At 42.7% G+C, this 23,666-nt stretch overlaps 2 protein-coding genes across 9 annotated transcripts in view; one reads left to right on the forward strand and one right to left on the reverse strand.

The window, feature by feature from the left end:
• CTNNA3 (catenin alpha 3) overlaps nt 1–23,666 on the reverse strand; it is a 444,137-nt gene that overhangs the window by 253,639 nt on the left and 166,832 nt on the right. The gene's annotated exons all lie outside the window — the stretch shown is intronic.
• The window catches only part of LRRTM3 (leucine rich repeat transmembrane neuronal 3), a 79,751-nt gene that overhangs the window by 16,877 nt on the left and 39,208 nt on the right, over nt 1–23,666 (forward strand). The window contains exon 3 of one of the 3 annotated variants that reach the window (XM_040071783.2): nt 15,627–15,692. The exons of the other annotated variants lie outside the window; for them this stretch is intronic. Coding sequence (XP_039927717.1) covers nt 15,627–15,632 — 6 coding nt within the window. The 3' untranslated portion in view covers nt 15,633–15,692. Of the gene's footprint in view, nt 1–15,626; nt 15,693–23,666 lie in introns of those variants that run through there. 3 annotated transcript variants of the gene reach the window in all.

A 23,666-nucleotide genomic window follows, 5' to 3' on the forward strand; every position in this document is an offset into this window, starting at 1 on the left:
ACAAATTCCTGAAGGGTGGTTGTAGTCAGGTGGGGGTTGGTCTCTTCCTCCAGGCAGCAACTGACAGAACGAGAGGACACAGTCTCAGGCTGTGTCAAGGGAAATATAAGTTGGACATTAGGAAAAACTTTTTCTCAGAAAGAGTGATAAGGTACTGGAATAGTCTGCCTGGGGAAGTGGTGGAATCACCATCATTGGATGGGTTTAAAAAAGGATTGGATGTGGCACTCGACGATCTTGAAGGTTTCTTCCAACCTAGACATTCTGTGATTCTGTGAGGACTTTGGGGGTATGGTTACCATAAAATCAGGGGGTGTTTCAGAGAGTTTACCCTTCATACATCATTCATAAAGCAGAGCATTCCCAAAGGTGAGCCGGACTCCACAGGCTCCCATATACTGCAGTTTGTAAATCACTGGCATGAAAGTAGGACAGTGTGTCATGCTGACAAGAGGCCTTAGCATTTCACAATTTCCTGACAAAATAAACTTGACTTGTGGTGACTGCAGCAAATGCACTCCCCCCAGCACCAGCTCCCCAGCACAGAGCAGCTGAGCGTACCCTTCCCACTGCAGCCACCTTGCTGCCGAGGGCACCAGGGCCTGGCAGCAGGAGCTGGGACACAGCGCTGCTCCTGCTGAGGAGCTGCACAGGAACACACACAGCTGCACTTCAGTCGCACCCTCACAGACACGCATTACACTAAGCAGACGTGCAGCATGATTCCTGTGAAAACTGGGGCTCCTTATTCAACTTACAGAATCATTTCATTTAAGATTTATAAAATTTAAAGGCTGTACAAGGTGCAAGGTAAGGCAGCACTGCAGAGAAGGATGGATTCATCATGAACAGCCCTTTTTGCATTCTATTTTTCAAAGGCTTGACTGATTAAATACTAGCCGTTGGTTCCTATTACACAGCAAACAATTTTGCTATATGAGAGAGCCAGCAGGCCACTCTGCAGTGGGAAGGAAGGTGGCACCATTGATTCTTTATGTCTCCTACAAATCAGGGTCAGGGAGTTGAGGCCATCTTGACCTGTAGGCAAAAACCAGATAATATTACACTTCGTGTCTTGTCCCAGATTCTCCCCAGGGAAAAGAGTCTTGAGCCAACTCAGTGTCAAAAGGGTTGTGTTTTTCTGAGTTTTGCAGGCTGCTGGCTCCCAGTAATGAGCTCTGTAAGGCATGCACTGCACTGTCGCTCCAGGGCAGGCCTGCCAAGGGATGCAGGCAGTGCTCCCACATTCAGTGTGCTGCTGCAGAGGCACAGCACTGCCCACCGCCTCCTGCCAAAACCACCAAATTCACTTGTCCAAGTCAAGTCAAATATCTGTTGTGAACTTTGCTGACCTTCAATTTGTTTGTGTTCTCGGAACTTAGTACATAGGGACATAAATATTTCTTCCAAATAATATCCTCTATAGGAATTCTACATCTCTTTCATTGCTCTGTTTGGTGAATGCAGAAATCAAAGCCATCAATCTGGAAAATATCTTCCTTATTTGGTGTTTTAGTATCAAATATGGAAAAAAAATTAATTTTCCAGTAATTCCAAACCGAAAATAAACAGTTCATCAAGTCAGTTATCTATCAATTAAAGATCATGACATTTCTCCTCAACTGCTTCAACAACAGAATTATCTAGTTCTAATTAAAAATACATGTCACTCCTTAAAGTATCTTAACATCAAAAATGTTCAAGCGCCTTTCATTAGAGTGTTTCATCGAAACACTTTTCAAGACATTATCTGTGCCATTTCTACAGACCAGACGCCTGAGGTGGGGTCCTTTTTAGGCCATGGCAGCACTGGGAGCAGTGCTCAGCCCCCCCCAGCCATCATTTTACTGATTGTTTTCTTACTCACAAAGAAAGTGGAAGTTGGGTGGGAGACATGAGTCAGGTCAAGTGAGAGCTCAGCATTATGCAGCTGCAAGGGAGCAACCCCAGACACCTCTACCCAAATTCAGAAAGGTACAGAATTTCCTAAACTTAAATATAACCTTAATCCCATAACAGCCCACTTTCACAAATGTTGCTTGAAACCTATAGCCTATCAAGCCATAAAGTACAATTACTCAGTGCTTATAATTACCACGTAGCCTGCTGTGGTTTGGCAGGCTCTCTTCCTCCAGTGACAAATAAAAACCAGATGATGGTGGCCTACAGAACTTTGGGGAAACATCATGCCTGACAGCAGAGCAACACTGCATGGAAAAGCATCCTATCACCTCCAACAAAATCAACAAGCCAGAACTCTCACAAGATTCATACCAGCAATCACCACCACCATAATAAATAGAGGGTTTCATTTTACTAGTTTTAAAAGACTTATTCCACTTGGTGAATTATGGCTGTTCTCTCTAAAGTGGCTCCTAATCTGATTGCTCAGAGATTTATGTACAGTCACAAGGTCAGGAAATTATTATTGGGAATGTCTATTTTTTCTGAAAATTGAGATAGGGACTAAAATCAGATTTTATACTTTTCATTTAACAATCTATTATTAATAAGCTTTTTAATTGATGTCAGTGGAAATAATAATTTTGTATTCTTAGTGCCAGACAAAATTTGGTTTCATTGCTTAACAATATTTGTCCTTCCCGAGATGACTTAGCAAAAACATATTGATGCTGTGGTAATCATTCAAAAGACCCAAGCCTGAAAGCACAACCCATTTTTATCCTGGAGTTTGCATCAGCACCAGCAGGTAGCACTGCCCACGCCTGTCTAGGACAAACTGATGAAATCCAGCTGAAATGAAAACAGGCAGTGATCCACCTGGTAATGACCACATCAGCACTAACAGCACACGTAGGAATGAAAGATATGTCTAAAGCTGTATTACACCATGAAATGTGCTACCCCAGCCTGAACTCCACATCCTCCACAGCAGCAGAAGCTCGGCAGAGTTCTCCTGCATTCCCACATGGTCAGACTGCCAAAGGCTGCTTTTCCCCGTGACACCATGTGAGCAGCAGTATAAACTGTGGTTTACAGCTTCAAAACTCTGATCCAACTTCTGGTGACCCCATTAGCATCACAAAGGAGTTGGAATACTGATGAGACGTGGCCCTGGAGAAACTCAGAATCAAACCAGAACAGATGCCAACAGGAAAATTGTTTTCATTCCATTGTGCCTCTGTTTAAAAAGCTCAGACCATGATGACACATGATACAATAACCTACCCTGACTGCAAGGATGTGTTTGCATAAGCGCAGACAACTGCAACACCTCACAAAGGAAGGAATTCATACACAGGGCATTGAACTGTTTGTGCTTTCTCCTGAACCAAGGATATCACAATCACAGTAGGAGATGTCATATCAGACATGCCTAGCAGGCTTTCTAACTGGGAGCAACCTGTGTATAACAAGAAGAAATAAACACACACACACAAAAAAAGACAGCTTACAATAGTTAGAAAATTATGTCTTAGCCCTTAACACAGCCGAGCAGGAATGTGGATCACGTATTGTACTTCAAATAACGTACTTGTAAGTGTTCTCATAACACACTTAGAAATGAAATCTTTTTTTACAGAATTTCCACTGAAACCTTACTATCACTAAGGTCTGGCAGCAAGTTCTACACATGAATTATGGACTGTGAATAAAAATATTTTATTAAACCATTTTAAAATCAGTTCCCTGTCCCTTGAATAAAATGCTCCTAAACATTTTCCTCACCAAACTCCAACCCATTTCTGTTTCAACTAATCTTCCTTGATAACAGGTAATTAGAACTGATCACAGACTCAAGAATAAAAGGCAAAATATTTACACAAAGGCATTATTAATATACTCTTAACAAGCCTTTTGAACTATGTCCAGAAGGTCACAACATACTCTTTTTTCACTGCTAAGACTTGGTTCAATACTAACTGCAGATGTCTATAGTTAAAATCATTGCTAGCATTGCCAACAGGCAATACTTTACATTTGTGAAGTGATCCTGCTCGGTATGCTCGTGCTGGTTTGTGTAGCTTTGCCGAGCTCTGGAATGTTCTGCTTGCATTCCTAGATTTCACTGACCTGAACAATTTACATCACCTGCACATTTTGCCATTTTCCCTTTCACAAAGACTTCAACTTGTAGCACATGAATCTAACCTGAATACCTGAGGGCTCCCTGCTGTTAACCTTTTGCCATGTGGAAAATCGACACTGATTCCTTCTCTGTTTTCTGTCTCCAGACAGTTCCTACCACAGAAGAGCAGTTCCCCTTTCGCTTCAGCGGTGTTTAGCTTCCCAAACAGCTTCTTATGATGAACGCTAGCAAAGGCTGCCGAGTCCAACAAATCCTGTCAATGTGCTCTTCTTTACCCTGGCAGACAGGACGGATTGGCTGTTGTGGTAGAGCTGCCCTAGAAAGAACATATTTTTTGGGCTGGTGCTACCTGAAAGCACCTAGGACATCAGTAGTTACCACCCCCCATTGACACCACAGCCCCTTGAAATGACATTATGGAGACTGATAAACAACAGCTCTGTGCAGCAGTTGAAGCATCTGCTGCAGCATCTCCCAGGAACACACATGGACTTCCCAGCAGTGGTTTGGAATTTATCCCTACGAGTCCAGGTAGTTCCCATAATGTTATCCTTAATTTAGTTGTTTTCTGATTTAACTATGCTTAGTGCTAGTTTACAACAGGACATGCTTCTGTTAGCCTAGGCAAGAGCAAAGCACTAAGGCTCTGTAGGGTGTAAAGCTCCAGCTGTTCTCTTCAGCCACACGCACTGGATTAAATCAAGCAGGGTTTATCACAAAGCCATCATTCTGCAGGCAATGCAGTCAGCAGTTCTTTCACTTTCCCTTCAGAAAGCAGTGAGATGAATATGAAAAATTGAGACTTATTATGCTGAAAACTAGCATTCAGTAATGGGTGTAGAATTACATTTGATTAGGGTCTTATTGATGTACAACGCCAAAGTGTGTAAATTGCAAAAATGAAAATCTATTTGTTTGCGGTTGGCAAATGGAAGTGCGTGTAATACTAGACACAAACAGCATGCAAGTTTACAAGCATAGCAAATGTTCAGATAAAGGCAGAGTTACTTCAAGTAATTTCTGTTATTTTAAAAAATCATGCATGACTTCCTCCAGAGTATACCAAAAAGAGAAGAAAAATAAAACTATGTAAAATATTTGGTTATAAAACACATATGAAATCTGTCACATTTTTGTTTATCTTATTAAAACACCACCTTATGAAAATTAATAGTGTCTCATCTGAGCGGTTTTTCCCTAAAAAGACAAATGGCCTCTTTATCCCACAAATAAATACACCACAGATAAAGATACACTAAGTAAACATATTTTTATCCACCCTACACATATAAACCCAGGAGCCACTGCTTATTAACCACAACAACTAACTACCCCTAAATGGTATCCGCAGTTTGTAGTGGTATCCCACTGCAATCCAAAGAGAACTTCTTTGGAATGCTGCTCCACATAAGAAGACACAGGCCTGTGTGCTCAGGAGCTGGGCTACCAAATGCTGGCTGAGCACCAGCAGTGCTATCCCAGAGCATCAGGGGGCAAGGACTGGCAGCCACACCGACCCTCATGGGAGCAAACTCTTCCCTAAATGATGAAGGGTCTGCTCTCATCCACCCATACCAATCCCCAGATGTGACACAGCATCATCCTGGTGGCATGAATAGTCCTCCTTCATTCCAGCAAGCTGAATGAGGTGATGGATGTTCTTGTAATTTAGATGACTACTTCATTAGGGGGTTTTTTAAGTCTCAGGTTGGCGATTTCCCTTTAGGTGGCTACAACAGGGCTTTAGAAGTTTAGCTCTGGTTTGAACATTGTTCATATCTGTTTTCCCTTCACAGTTCCATATAGTATTCATTCTTAATGGACTTCATTATCTACAGATGTACATTTAGAAAAGGCATACTCTTCCAGCATACAGAGCCATTATGACATACCTGTTGAAAGAAGCTTCTGAAAAATTGCCTGATGTGCAAAGGCAGAAATACAGCAATTTCCACAGTAATAAAATGCAGGCCTTTATTTACAAAGAAATAAAGCAATATCTATCTTGCAGGTGCTATCAGAGCAGGGGTTATTTTTACTTTCTGTAATAAACTTAAGCAAACAAAATTTAAATGAAAAACTGTTTGCAACTAGGTTACAGAAATTTTAATGTAATATGGAATATTGTGAGTTCATTGCCTGCTATTATCAGATCAGGATTAGGTGTATTTGTGCTAAGGCTGTCCTTACAGCCCTGTGGAAGGTTTAATATTCTTTCACTTCTGTAATAAATCAGCTGTTCTCCTCATGCACATAAAATGTTACATACTTGTAAAACAACATCTGGTGGAAGAGCAAGGAGGAGATGTGATTGACACAGCAGTCCAAAATTTGCTGTTGCTCAAAATCCCATTTTATTATACAGCTTTGGGCACCCACTGCAAAAGCAAGACTAAAGATCTGCTTGCATTATTTGCTCCATGATACACTACTGACAGTAGGAGTTACCATTATTTTGGGATGCGATTTGGAGGAGCTTCCAGAGCAAAGCAGCATGGAAAAACATTTTACCCTAATTGTTTGGGGCTTATCCTCCACTAGCCAGTGAAGCATTCTCTTTCCTTGCAAAAAATACTGCAGTTCCCACTTGTCCTTGTATCACTTGCCTTGTATTTCTAAAGTGAAACCGGAATAGTACCAAAAAATTTATCAAATGCTGTCAATAAACAGCAGTCCTCACAAGGGCCATGGCCTTTTACGAGGTTCAGGGCAAGTCTTCAGCCTCAGCATCTGCAGCTAAGCTCAAAATGCATCACAAAAAAATATTAACTAATACTGACTCAAGAACAGATTTAAGCTGCCGAGTGAAACTCATTAATTTGAGTTACCCACTCCCATAACATAAATCCATAATAAAGCACAGACACTCATCAGTCGGCCTGCAAAGTTCATCTGAGCATTAACACTTGCAAAACATGCTGAGATACCCAGAGAGAGACGCACGTGGGGAGGCTTCATGTCTCCTTTTCCTCATCTGTCCACAGGCCCAAGGGTAGGAAATGCGCTGGCCAGAGTCAAAGGGGAAGCTGTGTTTTCCAAAAGAGGCAGAAGACAAAAAAAACCCCTAACCAAATATGTATGTGTTTCTATACAAATGCTGAGAGGCTTAAAAAAGAGATGGGTAGACTACAACACCTATCTGTAAGTATGTTTTGAATAACATCAAACACTTGGAGGAAAGAGATAATTATTGGTACTTTAGTATCTAGATAAAGGATAAAAAAAATGCAATAACTCATGTCAGTACAGGAATCGTGTCAAGAAATCGTCTCACAAATACCTTAGAAACGTATCACAGCTTGATGAAATGTAACAACAAGTAAAATAGAATCTTTATGAAACTGTAGGTCCACGTTCAAATACAGGAAAAATACATTATTAAGGACAATCTAATCTTTTTGATTTGAGGAGAGCCACCCTGTTGTGCCCAGAGAAACTGGAATGATTGCTAGCACAGGAAAACAGCAGTAATGGTAGGGTTTCGTTATTTCAGACATGCTGTGTAGCAAATCTGATCTGAGATTGTACTTCAGGGAGCGACTAGATAGGGGACCCACTAAAAAAATCACCTTGTGACAGTCACAGCAGGGTCAAGGTCCTCATCAAGAATATTACTACCAAAAAGGCAATCTGTAAGAGAGACCCTGACACAGTAAGATTCAGTACCTCTGAAGTAGAAAAAAGTTTTTTTAAAAAATCCCCTTGATTTTAAAAAGGTGATGTAAGTAAATGTGAAAGCTTGTTAAAATAAACAAAATTTCAAATGTTAAGTATTGGCAAGTATGTGGAGGTTGTGTAAGCACAGCATCGTAGAAGGTGAGCATACACCACTCACCCCAAGGAACCTTGCTGAAAGGCTCACAGCAGAACAGCCGTTGTGTGGAAAAGGCAGGGTAGGAGAGGGCAACAGCAACAACAGCAGCAAAAAGATCATGGCCTATGCGTGTAACAGAAAGGAATATAAACCAGGCAGGGTAGCTGTAAAAACGCACTATGACAGGCCACAAAAGACTTGAAGGACAAAACTGCAGCATTACAATAATCTTTAACACACCTTCGTCATTACATCAGGAGCAGAATGGCTGCCAAACTCTGTGGGATCAAGCTGCACTATCCACAGAAAACACAGTGACTGTACAAAACCCAGATGGATCTTTTTGTACATTTGGTACAGAAAATCGCAGGGAGGTTTCCATAGATGAAAGAGTGATGCAGCTGAAAATGTGACTAAAAATGAACTGACATTTTGTTGCAGAATAAATTGAAATAGTAAACCATAAGAACTCACTAGGACCAGCCATAATTCACCCAGCAATTCAAAAACAATTCACAGATAAAATCATAACCTAATCACTATAATATACATTGTAATACTTTGAAATCTCACCAGCATCAGTAGAACAGAAGACAGCACAAATGACAGCTTGGAATTAAGAAGCCTTTACCACAAGGACCAGCACAGATAACGTCCATCTAAAGTGGACTGCTAGGTAGGAGCAGCAATAAAGGACCAAAGCAATAGGCAAATGGACAAAAACTGTGTCAATTATACTGGACAAAGGCTTAGGGAGAATTTTTAAAAGAAAATTTGTACCTCACTAAGCTATTGAAACTTTATATAGGACTCAAATAACAGCTGGGCGAGCTTTACAACTAGTACTTAATTAAAAGATCTAGAAACCTATTAAAATTATATCCGTGGAGAGACTGACTTGTAAAATGTAAAATCAATATTGGCACACACAGAGAATAAAATCCAGCTTTCTGGACTCTCAATCCCACCTGTCTCACCTGGGATTTTCAAAGGTTAACAGAACTGGACACCAATGGCTAATTCTTTAAATACTGGACTTGGACATTTTATGATGTGGTTCTGTGACAAAGTTAGCTCCAGCTATTCCACTATTTCCTCCAAGTCACTTTGTTATTTCAAGGTAAAATTGATTCCTGGTGTTACTTTTCTGCTTGAACACCGTAATTATACAAATCCAAGCTCCTATTCAAGTTTAAAAGAGACACTTGTATTTCTTTTGCCATGGCTGTTTCCCTACCTTCAAAACTCCTCCAGCCCTGACTTATGCCAGTCCCACAGGTATTCCAGAGCTGACACCATGACAGACACCTCACGCAAATACATTTTTGAATTCTCCAGACAGGGAAGGTCTATGACCTCTCTCTTTTCCCAGGCCAAGGGTATCCTGAAGCAGGAGCTCCCCAAAGGAGAAGGGGATGGGGGGGGACAGCGTGTCCAAAAGCCCCTTGGAACCTCTGCTTCTATTTCTCACTGCCCCTCTCGGGCCACAGCCAAGCTGCCTGCCATTCAGGAGGCAGCTCTTTTCCTTCTCCTCTTCATGCTTCCCCATTGACCCACACGAGGTCCAGGACCTCAAAGCCTCTGGGTCTGTACAGCCCTAGGGGCTTTGAAGGTAGGAGTGAAGGGAAGAATAAAGCTATGAATGTGGGGAGAGAGCAGGGAGTAAGTGGAAAAGTAGGATAATGACAAGGGGAATCCATGCACTTCTGGAGGCATAAGGGAGTTAGAAGAAGCAGGTGACTGCAGCTCAGCAGTGTGAAATATTGCACCGAAACAAGGCATGGAGGCTCTTCTCTGCTTCTGCCTTGCAGCAGTTTCTCCTTTGGAAGGGTACTGCGTTCATCAAGATCAGGCACACAAGCCTTAGAGACTCACTGAAGCCCTGCAGTTTTATAAATCTAAACAAAAGTGCGTGGTGCGTCCTGCATGCACTTCTAAGGAAAAAGAAATTACAAATGGATCTTTAAATCTGTACTAAAACCCAAGAGTGTAGAATACAAGTCATACACTCACTCCTACCAAAACCAACCCTTCAGAGCCACCATGTGCACTTCAATCACTATTTCCTTAAACAGATCCTTAGCGGAAATGACACAAACTGATTTAGGTTCGTTTCAAAGCTCCACCCGCACTGCCTACAAGGCACTGTGTGCTTGGACAAACACCTCATGTCCATGGGGACACCGACCATGTGTGAGCACAAGCCCTGCCTGCACCGCTCCCCACTGCCACTGTGCTGCCCCTGCCCCTGTGCTGTCACTGCCCCTGTGCTGTCACTGCCCCTGTGCTGCCCATGACCCCTGGTGCTGTCACTGCCCCTGTGCTGCCCGTGGCCCCTGTGCTGCCCATGACACCTGTGCTGCCACTGCCCCTGGGCTGTCACTGCCCCTGTGCTCCCCACTGCCCCTGTGCTCCCCACTGCCCCTGGGCTGTCACTGCCCCTGCATTCCCCACTGCCCCTGTGCTGTCACTGCCCCTGCGCTGCCCCTGCCCCTGCGCTGTCACTGCCCCTGTGCTGCCCATGGCCCCTGAGCTGTCACTGCCCCTGAGCTGTCACTGCCCCTGTGCTGCCCACGGCCCCTGTGCTGCCCATGGCCCCTGTGCTGTCACTGCCCCTGCATTCCCCACTGCCCCTGTGCTCCCCACTGCCCCTGTGGTCCCCACTGCCCCTGTGCTGTCACTGCCCCTGTGCTGTCACTGCCCCTGTGCTGCCCACGGCCCCTGTGCTGCCCATGGCCCCTGTGCTGTCATTGCCCCTATGTTGTCACTACCCCTGTGCTGTCACTGCCCCTATGCTGTCACTACCCCTGTGCTGTCACTGCCCCTGTGCTGCCCAGTGCCTCGGCAGGCAGGACACAGGCACAGACACATCCACACTCGTGCTGCTCATCCCTGCCCGCTCCTTAACCTTGAAGAGTCCTGGCCGAGGCAATCCCTCCACTGCTGGGGGCTGGTTGGCACACTGAAGGCACGGCAGGCACTGAGCACTTCCTTCTCCTGCCCAGGAATGCCAGGCAGCTCCTAACTGAACCTTCTGCTGCAACACCTTTGAATATTTTTCTATTAACTTCTACAAGACAGTTTTTGAGCAGCTCTACTTACTAACTAGCACTGTGACTTCCAGAAGAAACATTAATTTGCTATGCTAGTACTCCTCTTACAACAGCAAGAGCAAAGAAAAAGCTTTATAATGCAGAAGAGATCTGGATTTAGTAATTAAACGTTCATTTGTATTTCATTTAGCAACATGAGATTTCTGCCAACATCTTCAGAAGGCTTTTAATATATCTGCATTAATGCACAGCCCATAAGCCAGCAGTGCTTTCATTTACTAAGCTCCAGTTGCTGTGTACCATCACTGCTGTTCCAGAGGCATCTTTCATCTTTTTGCCTCTTCCAGAGGCAATTACAGTTGCTGTATCAGCTGGTGCATGAGGAAGACATTCCCTTGGTGTGACTGGATTCTCCAGTCAGCTTCGGGGAAATCAAACAGAAGCAGCTCCAAATTTCAGCTTCAGAAGAGCTGGAATACATGACACTTGTTCCTAATCAGAAGCAGATGATCTTTCAAACACATTCAGTGACCTAACATTACTGTTCAGAGAAGCAAGTGTAGAACAGGAAGCAATTTCTATGTGCAAACAAGAGCCTTTCAAAATACAAGCATGACTGTAACCCATCTATTTTTTATGCTTTAAAAATTACTTGGAATGTAAAAAGGAATGATGCAGCGTTCCCTTTAAAGCAGAAAGCAATAGTGACAGTTCTGTTAGTCAGCTGCACAAAGGGCCCCATGTCCAGAGTCTCTGAGAAAGCCAAACCATGAAGTTAAAAAATAATGTGAGGGAGAGTTTTCCTCAGAAAGATGCTTACAAGATCTATATTGCCTCATTATACAAACGTAAATTCAAGGATGCATAATATGAAGATTAGCTCAAAGTAAGTGTTCCCTGTCAACAGTGCAATAGAAATCCATCCTGCTTGCAGAGATTCAGGAACAAACGTGCTGTACAGGAGCTCTGCACACAGACACAACCCGCATTTTCTTTTCACAAGTAGGATTGCTCAAATCATGCAGATCTTCCGCAACAACCTCTTAAAACTGATTCCTTGTTACCAACCCCTTTTCTCTCAGCTTCCCATACAGTTATGAGTGATGATGCTTTCCTGGCCTGAGTCACAAGCTTATTCTTTCAAAACATTTTACCACTGTATGCAAGCCAAACTAGCTATCTTCTTGGGCGGTCATGAACCTTGAGTCCTCTTCCATGACTCACCCAGATAACACTAATATAATAACATCTCTTCTTTTGTCTTTTTTTGTTTGTTGGTTTTGGTTTTGGTTTTTGGTTTTTTGGTTTTGGTTTTTTGTTTTTGGTTTTTTGTATTTGGAATTAAACATCAAGAGAGACCAATCATTTTACTGATCATCAATACTGAAAACAATAATACAAATGAAAATTTTATTTATTTGGTGTTAGAATCCACCTCACCTCCCAACATTGCAAGATCAGAAATTACAGTACAGAGCAAATTATTTGTTGTGAAGAATTTTCCCACATCTAGAGTTAGTCAGAGCTCATGTCTCCTTCAAATGTGCTGTAAGTTTTTATTAAGAAGAAAAAGCTTCAGTGCCAGAGCATGATTACCTCATTTATATTGGCTAATGATAACCAGGGTTGTTTCCTTAAACTCCTACGAGCACTAGTGTCCACAAGAGCTAAGGACACCTTTGGCTGAGTCTGAAAACTCAGAAGACTGGGAATAGATTAGAAACAAATACTCTTTTGTGACAAACCTGCACATTCAAGTCTCTCCTCCTGCCTGGAGAACACTAAGGAAGGGTATCTCAGCGAGGGGCACCAGCAGCACCTGTGATGGGACAGCAGAGACCCCCAGATATACAAAGACTGCACTTTGAACCGAGCTCTGTCATGTACCTGTGAGCACTGCTAATGATTCCCTTCTCCAGAGGGAATCGGTACTTAGTCTGACAAAGCACCACTGAGGCTTCCATGCCCTTTTTGTTCTAGGAAAAAATGAAGACAGATCATTTAGCTATTTTCCATGTGCCTGGGATACTGTTCTAGAAACATTTTTTAGAAAAATCAGTTCTTAAGCCCTGGCCTGTGCCTGAGATGGGCAGCTAGAGACAGACCGACTGTTGAGTGGCTTTGATGCGGTGTTTTTTATTAAACCTAATTTAAATCTGTTCTTTTCAAAGCAGCTAGGGCTATGGTTTAGTTTCTCAGCACTGTTCCAACACTGTGTCTTAACTACCCAGTTACCCACTCTCTTTTCCAAGTAACTTGGTCCATTTCATCCACCTGATGAAATGTTTCATTTTCTGCAGAACAAAAAGTAACCACATTTCTCTGTGCTATTGGTTTCCTTTCTTGTTTTAACTACGTCGGCTTTCAAAAGCAACTGCAGCGCTTTTTGCAAAGCTGCTCTCTCAGGCTCCTGATGACAGCAACACTTGTGGCTGCAAACCACACTGAGACACAGGCAGAAACCCCGAGGAGCAGCAGGGGAGCTGCCAGGGTCAGGAAGGGAGGAGGAAGGTGGGAAGCACCAGTGCCAGGAGGCCCAGAGCATCGGGGCAAGTTCAGGGCAAGCACTGAGCCTTCAGCCAGACCCTGCTGCTGACACAAGGCAATCTAAAGTCTAGGGACTATCTCCAGGGCCTTCAGGAAAATCAGCAGAGTAGATAATGAGAGAGAAACTCTGATCAAGGAGGAAAATTTCCTGATATTTTCCACTCCAGACTGCAACCTCACAGTTACTTTAAACCGACCTAATTACAGACTCTTGAAGGCGACTGTCTGGATTTTCTCTCTCTCCCTTGCTAGACCTGGTACTGAGCACATTGAGCAGGATTTGGGGTTTCACAAAGGGCCATGATTCATTCAAAAAGTAGTTCTTCTGCTTTTTAAAATTCTTAACAAGTTAGGCTAGGCTGGATCAGTTCCTTCCTTTGGCTCAGCCCAAGCACCTCAAGGGAACATTAGATAAAACGAGGTATGAAACCCCATCTGGAGAAGAACTCAGCTCCACCTAGAGAGACAATGCCCTCAGTCCTGGGCAAGCCTCCACCTTTCTAGAGTTAGTCAGGGCTCAAGTCTCCTCCAAATGTGTTCTAAGTTTTTATAAAGAAGAAAAAGCTTCAGTGCCAGATATTCATTGCCAGTGATCCCCTCATTTATATCAGCTATTGATAGCCAGTGGTGTTTCCTTAAACACCACCCTTCCACCCGTGCTCTCCCCGTGGCTCTTAGCTGCTTTCCAAGCACATCCATCCCGCTCAGGTTTGTCCCACAGCAGGAGGCTCCAGGATAGAAAGGCCCTGTGTGCCCAGCAGACAGCAAACAAGCAGTTCCAACACAGCAACGTGCAGTGATGACAGAGCTCAGGCTTCCAGTAACATGACACAGCTTAGCAAGATGTCAGCAAAGAACATTTGGCTATCAGCATTCCCTAAATAGCCAATTTGAAAAAAGCTGTTCAAGTTCTAGAAATCTGTCACTTTTCTATTTTCAGTTCTTTATCTCATTGCTCCATATGAATGTTCAGAACAGACTTCATACTTCTAAGATCTAAAATGGATGTCTTTGTGGTTTTGGGCTAAAAGACCACATGCTTCACAGATAACAAATGGTCAGAAATTAATCTGTGTGATAAATGAAAAGAGGAATCAAATGGCAGCAGCTCCAGTTCCGCAAATCAATTAGCAATCATTCAAAAAACTAAGTAAGAATATCTTTATAAGCAGAATTGTTATCTTCGCTTGTCTGCAAATAAGCAATTTATTATCAGCACCTGCTCAGACAAGCCATCTTTGAAGCTTCTCTTTGGTGTTTATCTGTAACACTAAATAGTTCCAAAAATTGACTTTTGGCAGTTCTCTAGGCCCTTGTCCTTACTTGGCTGCTCAAAAGCCACTCCTTTGGGAAGAAATCCTTCCCTTGGGAGGGTGCTGAGGCCCTGGCATAGGGTGCCTGGAGCAGCTGTGGCTGCCCCTGGGTCCCTGGCAGTGTCCAAGGCCAGGCTGGACACTGGGGCGGGGAGCAGCCTGGGATAGGGGAAGGTGTCCCTATGGATGTGCCACTGAATACTGACAGCTCAAACCTGCAGAGAAAGGTTTAGGAACTTAAGTCCAATTTTGCAGAGTTTAGTCATTTCCTGAGCCACAATCCTGACAACTTATTACCTTACTTGTATTTGCCAAGAACACTGAAATACCTGAAAATGTTTCAGCATTTTCTTGGATCACTGGTGCCATGAATATACCACACTATTCAGGTACACTCAAATCTAGCTTGGGCTCCTCGGTACTCTCACAATTTATTAGATGGCAAGCGAAAGTACTTTATCCTGTAGGCATGGAACACTTATAAAGAAGGCTTGTATGAAAAATGGTTTTTCACTTTGTGAATTTGCTGGAGGATGATGAATAATAGAAGTAATTATAACACATCTCAAGCTCATCTAAACCAGCTCCTTGGGCTTCACACAGAACAAACACAAATGTTACAGAATATCACTTAACACGATAGTTTTTGAGATTGACAACATACAGCCCCTAATATAACTGCTTTACTGAAAAGTGGAATCAGATTACTCTTAAGAGAAGAAAAAGTAGTACTTTCCCGTATTTCTTAACCATCAAGAAATATTCTTCCCCTTTTCATTTCCTATTAAAATAAAGGTGAAGTTAGTGACTCAGAGAAAACTAATGCTGTAAATTATTGACCTCCATAGGTCTGAAATGATGGCTGGTACCACTGAATCCTTGAAACATGGTTGGAAGAAGTAAGTGGAAAAGTTTTCTACGCTACTGTAGAATTTTCTAGTGGTGTGTGCACCTTGTGAGGTCTTAAATATCTGCCTGACAGTACAGACAGAAGTGATTTACAACAAACAAGTTCTGTTCAGAAGTAGCTTGCACTGAGATGACTGATCATCATTTAACATGATTACTTAGCCATGAATTAAAATTAGAACTCTGCCTTTTCAATGTGAAACTCAATTTATCCCAGTGTCTTCTGCACTTAATGAAAAATTAGAAGACAATTTCTTTCTGGTTTCTTTATGTAATGTAACCACAGTTAACATATATTTGCTGCAACATTTCATTACCCAGCTCAACATGCAGCATGGAATACCCTAGAAGTATGTTTATAGAAAACAGAACTTTTTAAATGTCACTATGTTGAAAGAGACAATTGGAATGAGTGAAAAATTAATTTGTTCCTTCCCCCTGAGGACAAAGCCATTGTTTTCCTCAGTGGGAAATGAAGAGGAAAGTAGGGAAACAGCTCTGCAAATGAGGATGTATTGAGGTCTAATTTACAAAAATAAAGCAGAACAGTTAATTCCATTAACCTCTGCCAAAAAGCAGCTTAGGTACGATTCTTACAAATCTTCAGCTCCACAGAAACCTCGAGTTTCTGAGAAGGCTGCCTGAGAAACCCTGGCCTGCTGGTGAATGGCACCTTCCCCAGCGAGCTCTCAGCTGCACAAATGCCCTCCTGGGGAGCCTGTAGTTGACTGTGCTGTGCCAGGGCTGAAGAGCCAAACACAGCACACGGGCACGGTTACAGCCCCCACGCTCGAAAACTCCACGTGCCGTCTTCTCCCAATCAGCAATAATGAGCACCCAGCGCAATCTCGCCCTGCGGAGACGAGAGCAGAGCAGCAGCACCCATTCCAAAGGAAGGCAAGCGCACGCTCACTCTGCTGCCCAAAGGTCACACCATTCTTAGACCCCCACAGGAAAATGAACCTCAGAAACATGTCTGAAAAGCGCTTTGGATTTATCATGCAAGCAGGCCTTTGGCTCATACAAAACGAAATATGACTTCTTAATTTTAAAATATTACTGAGTTTAAACAGTGCAAGCCAGCATAATGTTAAGAGGTATTTATTGAGAATATGCTGATTAGCCATCAACCAGGAAAAAATTGTCAACCAGAAAAAATCCCTGAGCTTGTAACATACTACAATAAATATAATTGCCTTCAGTGCGAATGCTGGATAAAATCTAATACAGGATATAGTTCAAGCTGCAAGCCTAAAGAAATAATCTTCCTGCTGTTTAACTGAGAAAACTGGTCTCACTCTGAAATAAATTCCATGCAAGTTAATAAAGGCCTTGCCAGTGTTTTGCCATGGGAATTGGAGGGTGCCTGAGCTCTGTTTCACTGTCAGAGGCCATTAGTCCCCTCCCCATGTTTCCTAACGCACCAGGGAAGGCAGCAGGCAAAGGAGAGAGAGATTCTGATTACCCAGAGGAAACAGCCGCCTGAGAAGCTGACTCCCATCACAAACACCTCTGAAATTCTATGATCCCCACTAATAATTGACCCTGAAGAACCTAAAGAATATCTAAGAGCAGGTCAGAATTGGGGTTAGAGATATCAAAACTACCTAATCCACAGTGCGTGACTATTATGGATATGAGCCATTAAAATTTTTATGCGTGAGACATTGTAGTCTTTGTTACTTAATTACATTTTGGTAGAGCTGCGGATGAATGGGAGCATCTTTAAAATTCTGCCCTACCATTCTAATTAGCTTGCCACACTTACATTTAGGGGGAAAAAAAATTCAAGAAAACGTGAAAATACTGCTGATGGGAATGATTATATAAAATATAGAATTGGGAAGGGGAAGAACAGAGACCACAGCTACCCTCAAATTGGATAAACAATTAATATTGGCTCCAGGACATTTTATATAAAGCACAGGAGGCCTAGCAGAATTATATCAGTCAACTGTTGTGAGATGATACACTGCACTCTGTTGCAGGTACTGCATTTTACAGAAAAGAAAGAAAAAGGTAAAATAATCTAGAGAAAAGAAAATTATAAGAATTTTTTTTTTAATTACATCTGATGTATTGAATCAGTTGCATTTAGAAAAGACTGACAGAAACAACAATCCCTCACTTGACAAAAGTCTGTAGCAAAAGGAATAATAATCAACATTATCAATAACAAATGGGGGGAGAACAAGGGAAAAAAATCCAGTCATTTTCCATCAAGATCAGGCTGGGTGACGAAAAGTACTTCTTCAAACTCCATCTGCAGTTTTGTCTTCAGCCTTCTCTCCCAGAATAGCTTGTAGTGCCTCCCCTCCCCAGGGAAAACATGCTGGTGTGTAGAAAGAGCCCTGTGTACAAGGACACTGCTGGGCACTGGAGCAAACGCAATCTGCAGCTCAGAGCAACTTTCATTCACTTCCACCCAAGCTTCCCAGCTGCCAGATGTTGGCAGAGAATACATAAGCTTCTTACAAGCCACAAATAAACCCCAGGATTTATCCGACATTCCGTGCAACTTCATTACTTCTTACATTAGGCTACCAAAAATCTGAAGTGGCCTTAGGCTAAAGCAAAGAAACAGGTTACAAATTTGTCAGTGTAAGCAGGGTTAAAAACCCCTCACGCAGATCTGCACGTGACACCGTTTGCTGTACAAATGATACATGCAGAGGGAGGTGGGGGATTGCCAACAGATGAGCAGATGAGGTGAACAATGAGGTTCCGGGACCAAGGAATGACAACATGTCCTAGAAGTTTCTCTCCCCTGGATCAAACAGTGAAATCTACACTTATTCCAGTAAAGAGAGATTCTAAACAACTAAATATAGAACCTACAAATCATAGATACGGCACAATGAGTAATAAAGGTGCCTCAGAAATACAGGAAAAACAGAAGTAGCCAGATATGATGTCATGGAGCTCATTTAAAATCTACTTAAGGCTAATTACGACAGGCCAGGCTCAAACACCTTTCAGGATAAATCAAGTCTATGTGCTAATTGCAGGGTAAAGAAACATGGTGAAGGGACAACACGGATTCCTAATTCCCTACATGTCCCTGAAACTGGGAATAAATTCAGCTTTTCAAGGCACATCATTCTCTATAGAAATGGCAGTGGTGTATTTCAAGGCAGCTCAGTGAGGACGCTGCTGGTATGGCCTGGAATTGGGCAGCAGCGAGTGAACACAGTTCCAAGTATTTTAGGCATGAAGAGTTTTCAGAGATGACTGGGACCTTTTATCACATATAAACACATATAGTTGGAAGGTGCTTAGCTTCTGGAGGCTACAAAAAGATAGCATTTAGGACAAGTGATGTGTATGGCACTTAGCTGTGGAGTCCGATTTGATAGCTCATGTGTACAAGGGGGGGAAAAAAAAAAAAAACCAACAAACCAAACTGGTTAACTCATATGGGAGTTCTGAGGTACAAAACAACCTTTGCATGAAGGGACTAAAACTTAAAATAACCTTGCCTTTTTAGCATGTCAGCCCCTCAAATCCCAAAAGCAAATGGAAGCAGACTCGCTTCTCATGTCCCCAATGTACAGCACAGGCTCCAGACACAATGCAAATGCAGATGCAAAACCTGATCCTTACAGTGAAAATGGAGTTAAGGATTGCCATTTAACAAACCGTTTCTGATGTTCTCACCTTCCTCCCACCTGCTGCCAGCCAGTGAAATTAATTCAGCATGCAGACTGTGTAAAGGCAACAGATTATATGAGTTTAGTTTTCCTCCCTTGTGCCACATACTGTTTCTGCTACCAGCTGGTTGGAGATGCCACCTAGGCAGTCCTGGTGAAATCATGGAACTTGACAGCACTTCGGAATTCAGAAGTTGCAGAACATGAATATAAAGTATGATTAGAAATATCAAAACTGTGAAAGAAAATACAGATGGGTTTCCAGAACAGGAGGCTTACACAGGTCTGATGAAAGGAATGTGAATAGACAATATTTGTCAGAATCAAACATGGCCCTGCAGCACATGGACGGGACAGCCCATCTCATCCCTGGGACTTTGACAGTTCTTAGGTCATTCTAGCAGCATTCCATGTTGCTCTTCCACAGCCCAAAGGTGTAAGAAATGCTCTGAGAAGAGCAGTCTTTGTTGTAGTGCATGTATGCAGATCCTACAATGCCTAATAGCTGTTCTTTGCCTGGACAATTAAGTGAATAGGGCATGTAATTTGGGGGTTTTCCCATATCAAGACAAAATTCCAGTTCTCCACTTGCCCATACAGTGAGGCACTAAAACTGCTGTAAAGGTCTGATTTACAATGACTCAATAGTTCTGCTTCTTGGTCCTTACTTAACTTTTCATTTTACAAGCTAACAGCCATAGGTCTTGCTACAACCAACCTCTGTTTCATGTAATAGAGAAAATAAACGGTAGTAGAGAACTGATCTTTAGCAGTCCTGCAGGTCTCTCCCCTGTACCTAAACCAGGAGAAAAGGGTAGGCCTGGCTAATCCCAGCTCAGCTGCTGCCGAGACTGCCCAGGCTCCAGGAGAAGCTGCCACTGGAAAGCTCACATCCTACAGGGTACTGTGCCTGTGCAGACTTCCCACCCAGAGCACAAATCCACAGAGCAGCCAGGCTATGCCTGAACAAAACACTGCAGATAAAGCAGCAGCAGCAAACCTAAATGCAAACCAGAGCACCTCTTGGATCAACACCCTAGACCTGACCAGCAGTTGGAACTTTGGAATGTCTCGGTGCTGCACCAACCTCCTAAGAAATGTGCTGCAAGCTCTGTGATCTCCCTCAGCTCAGAAGCCTGCTAGGATGCAAGCTGGGGAAGAGCAACGCATCCCCATGGGGAGGTGAAGCCACCCTACCATATGGTATTTTGTTAGTGCAAGTGGACGGAATACTGTGTGCCAGTGTGCCGAAGGGGAATAACAAATAGGTGTTTACACAGCACAGCAGGTACTAAGGTTTTCTGCAAGAGACAAAGTATCTGCAGCTCTTCTCTTCACGTTTGTTTCCAGATGTTCTCAGGGTCTCTCCCAACAGGTAAGAGAGACAGATATAACAGGTATGATAATGTGGATAGTGTCTTGCAGCACTGAGGCTGTTTTAAGCCAGCGGTGAGCAGATCTGCACCAAGGACACAGAACCTTTCCCTTAGGGCTGACATACTCTTGTACCTTCAAGGGTACTGAAAGCCTCGAACAAAGCTTCTCTACAGCCTCCAAAGGCGCTCTCCTCTTCCCAAATGAAATTTAAAAGCATATTGAAACCACCTTGTTCTCGTACAGATGTATTTACCCGAGCCTCAGCGTGCCCACCAGTGCTCACACACAGCCCTCCCCCAGGGGCTGTGCCACTCCCGGAACTGATTCCAACCCCACTGCCTTCCCAGAGGCAATCCCACTGCAGATGGGACCAGCACCAAGAGCTGCCAGCCTTGTGCAGACACCCCCGGCACAGAGTGCACAGCCACTCACTATCCCTGCTGAGAGGTGTGCTTTCCTTCACTAACTGGGCCACGGCAATCCCAGCTCAGAAAACGTTCAACACTTCCCGGTGCGCTGCAGGGAACCACGACCCCCTTCTATTTCGCATACCATTCATCGTTTTGGGCTTGAAAAATAAACACATTCATTAAGATTGATCTTCCTTGAAATTTCACAGTAGCCCTCTTTCTAACTTTATCATATTTTTAGCCGCAGATTTTTACTTAAAGAAGGTCTTATCCTGCTGCCATTATTACTGTCAAGTAGTTCAATCAAATTTAATGGCATGATTTGTTTAATAAGATACTACCCAACATGAGAAAGAATGGATAAATCCAGCTTCTAGTCAGGTTTCTGTCTTGTCCCAGCCAGAATTATGCTTCTGCTAACCACACATGGTAATTTTCTCCCATCCTTCCCCTGTGCTAGTTTTTCAAGTGGTTCTTAATTAGCTCTGGTTTATTTATGAAAGTGTATTTTGCTAGACTTTCCCCAAGAGCTTTAGTAAACAGCTATATTAAGCTTGTATTTACTTATCACATCTCCTGTAATGCTTCCAAAAAAGGAGGGGGGGAGATCGTTTAGAGGGGCAGAGCAGTGTTTGGGCTCTGAAGGCTACTGCTACTTGTAGTCCAACCCTTAAGCCTAATTTCCTTTAGAAATCATGCTTTTCCAAGCATGGCTACATGCAAATGTCCATTTGTCTCCTTTCTCATTGGTTTTTAGCCAACTAGCCTATTGTGGCCTAATTTAGTGGGAGGAAAAGCTCTTAAAAAATTCTTACAGAATACAGAATATGAGAGAGTGCCTGTATGAACATTCCCATAAACCTGACACTGGATAATGCTTTTTTCCACACACACTTCAGTAGTGATCCTTCTGTGCCCATTTGTCTCCTTTCCTGTCACTTTTAACCAGCTGACCTGTTCTGGCCCAGTTTGACCTCTATCTTTAAGCTGATTTTTATTTTGGAAAGACAGAAGGTGGCATAATTTGTCTCATTAAAACTGTAAGCTCTACAGGATAGCCAAATGAACACAAAACTTAAAAACTTTGAATTTTTACAATTCTTGCCATTAAAGCACTTAGGAATTAAATGAAACTAAATTGATCAAAAAATTGAGCTGCAAAAATAATTTCACCCTTTTTTAGATCACTGGAAATTTCAGAAGCTGACCAGAAGTAGGCCAAAAGGGGGAAAAAAATAAAATATGATTCAATATGTCCCAATTTAAAAAACATTCTTATAACTGGGGGGGGGGGGGGGGGGGGGGGGGGGGGGGCGGTGCAGCATAGGGTGTTGCATTGAAAAAGGATATTAATGAACACATTTTTTTAAAGAAAAATGTTTTTAATCAACACATTAAAAAAGGATTGTGTCATTAGATGGCACTTCTGTTCCACAGTGCCAATGTTCCATTTAACTGAAGGGAGTAAATAAGCTTTCTCCTATTTTTCTGACCTTTTATGAATTGTCTTCTATGAATAAAACATATTTCTGATAGACATCAGGGTTTTCTAAACAAATATCAATGTTTTCCACTTCTGTATCCCTGACAGACTCCCCACTGCTTCAAAAGAAACCTCCTGCATCTGCAGCCTTCAGCTGTATTTTTGTTTCAGGTTATGTGGAAGTCAAAAGCTATGTCAGGCACAGACAGAAATAAAACAAATATGTACTTTTAAATAAAAAAAAAAGTGCAAGTGCTACCTCCAAGACTTTCATTTAAGTTCACTGAAGTTAATGGAAAAAAACAGCAGCATGGAATCCAGTAGGATTCCACCCACATGGTCACATTTCTGGATGCTGGTGGCTGAAAGCTTTTTGAAGACTTTGTGTCTCTCAGAGAACCACCTGACACCTCTCAGAACCACTTCAAGAGCTCATGTTTACATTAAGCACCATGTAGGAACATTTTTCATAAGTTATCAAATTCCGAGCTTACGAAATTCTCAATAATGTCCCAGAGCAGTCATTTGCTTACTGTAAGTCAGTGCCAGACACTGCATCCTATCAGTGCTGGTAAGGGCCTTTAACAGGAATCAGTGGCACAAACACAGGAGCCTTGGAGGGAAAGAAGGGATAAATAACCCAGGCACAAACTTGAAATGTACTCCCATGACCCTTTCCAAAGTCCTGAGAAAGTTAGCTAACTTCCATCAACTGCCCCCTCTATAAAAAGGGAATATTAACATTTAACGGCTTTGAAGGATATGATGAACATTAAGGCTAACTTGTAAACTGCTTGAAGGCTAAAAACACTATCTAAAGGCTAAGTATCATCCCCATCATCAGAAATTCATGGTGTAATCCCTTCCTCCTCCATATATATGAAGGCAGGAAATTATCTTACCAAGGAGATTGATGGCACCTGGAAATTGTAGGCAGCCACCCTCTAAATTACTTTGCATGAGTCACTTAAAAGTATTACAGTTCTTCCCTCAGTGGGACTGTACTGGCTCAAGTATATATTGTCAGGAACTGATTCTGGAGATGTTTGGGAGAGAGAA

This window comes from Hirundo rustica, chromosome 8, assembly GCF_015227805.2.
Source record: "Hirundo rustica isolate bHirRus1 chromosome 8, bHirRus1.pri.v3, whole genome shotgun sequence".
Taxonomy (NCBI): Eukaryota; Metazoa; Chordata; class Aves; order Passeriformes; family Hirundinidae; genus Hirundo; species Hirundo rustica.